The sequence below is a fragment of the Orycteropus afer genome, unplaced genomic scaffold (genome assembly GCF_000298275.1).
Source record: "Orycteropus afer afer isolate SDZICR_OR568_19922 unplaced genomic scaffold, OryAfe1.0 scaffold00902, whole genome shotgun sequence".
In the NCBI taxonomy this organism is placed as follows: domain Eukaryota; kingdom Metazoa; phylum Chordata; class Mammalia; order Tubulidentata; family Orycteropodidae; genus Orycteropus; species Orycteropus afer.
The window spans coordinates 109,396-113,241 of record NW_006922489.1 but is presented as its reverse complement, the minus strand read 5'-3'; the positions used below and the strand labels follow the sequence as shown (position 1 = coordinate 113,241).

The following is a 3,846-nucleotide window of genomic DNA, read 5'->3' as shown; positions in this document are numbered from 1 at the left end:
GAGTCAATTATTAACTTTAGTAAAAGCACAACATAAAGAAAAAGGAAACACAACCATAAAATACCACCTGGCTCAGCAGTAAATGTTTACATCATCAGATGAACATGTTGTTGTCATTAGATGCCAAAGTGTCATGGAATTATATTGAAAGTGTGGAGAGATGGTGAGTGAGAAGTAATTATCAGAGAGCGAAATCCTCAACTACCGCAACAGGAGATCAACAATAAGGACTAAAATGAAAGAATAAAAAAAAAAAATAGCAGGATAAGCACATTGCATAAAACTATAGAGGATCCTGAGAGAACAAATAGTTAAAAGGATTGAAATGGATTGCCTCTGGGGACTAAGCCGGGGAATGGACAGAGGTGGGTCCTGGAACTGCTGTTATTTCTTCTAAGCCTATAAGCAACCATTTGATTAAAGCAGATGCACGCATTAGTCTGAAGGAGCCGTGGTAGAGCCAATGGTTAGGGCTCAGCTACTCACCGAAAGGCCGGCGGTTCGAACCCATCCAGCAGCTCTGTGAGAGAAAGACCCGGTGATCTGATCCCATAAAGATCACAGCCGAGGAAATCCAGTGACACAGTTCTACTCTGTTCCATGGAGTTGTTACGAGTCAGAATCGACTCTCAGCACCAAACAACATGCACTAGTTCAGTAAAAGTAAATTCTAATTTTGAAAATAAAAAATGAGAAGTTAGGGATTGAATACAGCTTGTGTAACGTCTCTTAACTTCTAGCTGTGAAGGATGTAGTGCTGCAAAAGGGAGCCAGACTGTAGCATCCATCCCTAGCCTCCACAGTTACCGCCTGCATCATCCCAGGCAAGTTGCTTAACCTCTCAAGCCTCAGAATCCTCCTCTCTGATCTGGGATGCTCCCTTCATAGGTTGTTGCAAGGTTTAAAGCTGCTAATTTATGCAAAGCATTGTGAGAGCTCGGAAAGTATCAGGACTTTATTAAGAGAAGCAGAGAAATGAAGCAGTGGCGAAAGGGAGATGTGAGGTCAAGGGTGAGCTTTTGCTTTTGTTTTTTAATGGGAGAAACTAGAGCTGACGGGTATGCTGGTGAGGTGGGATTAATAATTTAGGGACAGAGAGACTGATGACCCAGGAGAAAAAGATGGATAACAGGGATGAAGGTCTTCATAAAGGCATGTAAAAGCTGGACAATGAATAAGAAAGACCAAAGAATGGATGCCTTTGACTTACAGTGTTGGCCAAGAATATTGAATATACCAGGAACTGCCAGGAGAATGAACAAATCTGTCTTAGAAGAAGAACATTCTTAGAAGCGAGGATGATGACAAGTGTGACGCATTTGGGACATGCTGTCTGGAGGGACCAGTCCCTGCAGAAGGGCATCAGCTTGGTAGAGAGTCAGCAAAGAACAGGACAACCAAGGAGGTGGACTGACACGGTAGCTGCAACAACAGGCTCAAAGATAGCAACAACTGTGAAGATGCTGTAGGGCCGGACAGTGTTTTGTTCTGTTGTTCATGGGGTCGCTCTGAGTTGTGACCGACTCAGTGGCACCCAACAAGGGGGCTGGGAGGTTGATCCATTGCACTCGTTGGTTGAGACTCAAGGAAGAGAGGAAGGATGAAGGTGAAGAAGCCTACACTTTGAGAGATTCATTATGATCTTCTCTGGGGTCAGTTCCCACCTCAGCTGTTGGCGGGTATTGCCATGTTCACAACCAAAGAGGCAGGAGACCACGAATCCTCCAACAGCCATTTTGTCTCAAGGCCACTCACTGGTAGTACCCCAGCAAGTATAGTTTTCTCAATAATTTAAGGACAGCTCTCCTTGCTTGAGTTTTTAAATATCTACAATCGATGTTCATGAATTTTCAATGAGCAGGTTTCCTGCTGATGGGCAAAAACGGAACTGCACTGTGTCAGCAAACAGGCCATTTCTGGAAAACGTCTAGATGAATTGAACTCACTCGTGGCCTCTGAGAAGTGGGGCAAGTGTGAGACAAGGCTGTGCTGTTTCCTCTACTTACCCGCCCTGAGCACCGGTTAGAAGCATGCTTACCTACAGACCTTAGGAGCGAGCCCAGGTGAACGATGGAAGAATCTAGACTCTTGTGGATAATAATCTACAGAGCATGGCTCCCACCCCAGAAGAAGACAAGTGTTCTTCTAAGAAGCAGAATGAGATGAGGGCTAGAATTGTTCATTCTGCCTGTTGTCATTGTTGTGGGTCTTCAAGTCAAGTCAACTGCAACTCATGACCTCACGTGACAGAGTAGAACCGTCCCACAGGGTTTTCTGGACTGCAATCTTTATGGGAGACCTCTGGGCAGTCTTTGTTCCACAGAGCCACTGGGTGGGTTCAGATCTCCAACCTTTAGGCTAGCAGCCCAGCACTTACCCGTTTGTGGTCTGTGGGAGAAAGATGAGGCAGTCGGCTTCCATAAAGATGACAGCCTTGGAAACCCTGTGGGGCAGTTCCACTCTGTCCTCTAGGGGCGCTGTGAGTCAGAATGGACTCCACGGCAGTGGGTGTGGTTTGGGCTTTGCTTCTGTGAAGATTGACAGCCTTGGAAACCCTGTGGTGCATTTCCACTCTGTCCTCTAGGGGCGCTGTGAGTCAGAATTGACTCCACAGCAGTGGGTGTGGTTTGGGCTTTCTGTAAAAACGACAGCCTTGGAGACTCTATGGGGCAGTTCCACTCTGTCACGTGGGGTCGCTATGAGTTTAAAATCGACTCAGTGTCACTCAACATTGCAAGTCCAGCACCTGGTGTATTCCCAGGGAATAGAGAAAAACTAGCACATTTACCTTTAGCTCTGTCCACAAAGTCACTCTTCATAATAGAGATAAACTGATTGGCTATTGCTTGCCTCACCTCCTCCACCGACGCCATTTTCCAGGGGAGGCAGCTGCGCACTAATGCTGGAGAGTGACCTGCAGGCAAGGTCCACTGCAAGAACCCCTACAAACACAGACACAAGGTTCAGGGAAACCCACACCTGTGCACTGAATGGGAGCTCTGGTAGCATACTGCCTAAGGCACTCGACTGCTAACCAGAAGGCTGGCGGTTCAAACCCACCAGCCACTCCTCGGAAGGAAGGTTGGGCAATCTACTACCGTAGTGTTACCGCCTCAGAATCCCAAGGAGGGGTCCCTATGAGTCGGGCCAGCTCGACAGCATATAACAACAACAACAACATTGGGTTTTTGGATTTTTTTCCCACATTTTTCCTCCTACTCTATCCAGGATCTCCAGATTTGATCCTTTTCTGAGTGGTTGGCATTGGTAGCTGGGCACCATCTAGTTCTTCTGGTCTCAAGGGCCATTGTGTCTTAGGGCTGATCGCTTCTAAATGCCTGTTTTTTTGTTTTTGTGTGTGTGTTCTTCTTCACTTCCAGCACTAAGAGACCATTAGCTGCATCTTAGCTGGCCGCTTGAAAGCTTTTAAGACCCTATTTGCTACTCACCAGTGTAGGATGTGGAGCAATGCTTTTATGAATTTTGTTGTGCCAATTGAGTCTTCACCAGGTCTTTTTTGCATGCAACTGCTAGACGGGTTCAAACTGCCAACCTTTTGGTTCGCAGGCAAGCTCTTAACCATTGCCACCACCAGGGCTCCTTCCTCCCTCTCTGTCACTGTTGTTTGGTGTCATCGAGTCTGCTCCAACTCTTAGCGACCCCGTGGACAACAGAACAAAACACTGCCCTGTCCTGTGCCAGCCCCACAATCCCTGCTGTACCTGAGCCCCCATCATTGCAGCCACCGTGTCAGTCCATCTCGTTGAGGGCCTTCCCCTCTTTTGTCGACCCTCCACTTAATGAGCATGACATCCTGCTCCAGGGAATGGTCCCTTCTCACAACAC

At 47.2% G+C, this 3,846-nt stretch overlaps 1 protein-coding gene across 1 annotated transcript in view; it reads right to left on the bottom strand.

Moving 5' to 3' along the window:
* Window positions 1-3,846, bottom strand: part of TEX26 (testis expressed 26) — a 37,534-nt gene that overhangs the window by 18,570 nt on the left and 15,118 nt on the right. The window contains exon 4 of the mRNA XM_007958276.1: window positions 2,789-2,942. Within this exon, the coding sequence (XP_007956467.1) occupies window positions 2,789-2,942 (154 nt within the window). The remainder of the gene's footprint in view (window positions 1-2,788; window positions 2,943-3,846) is intronic.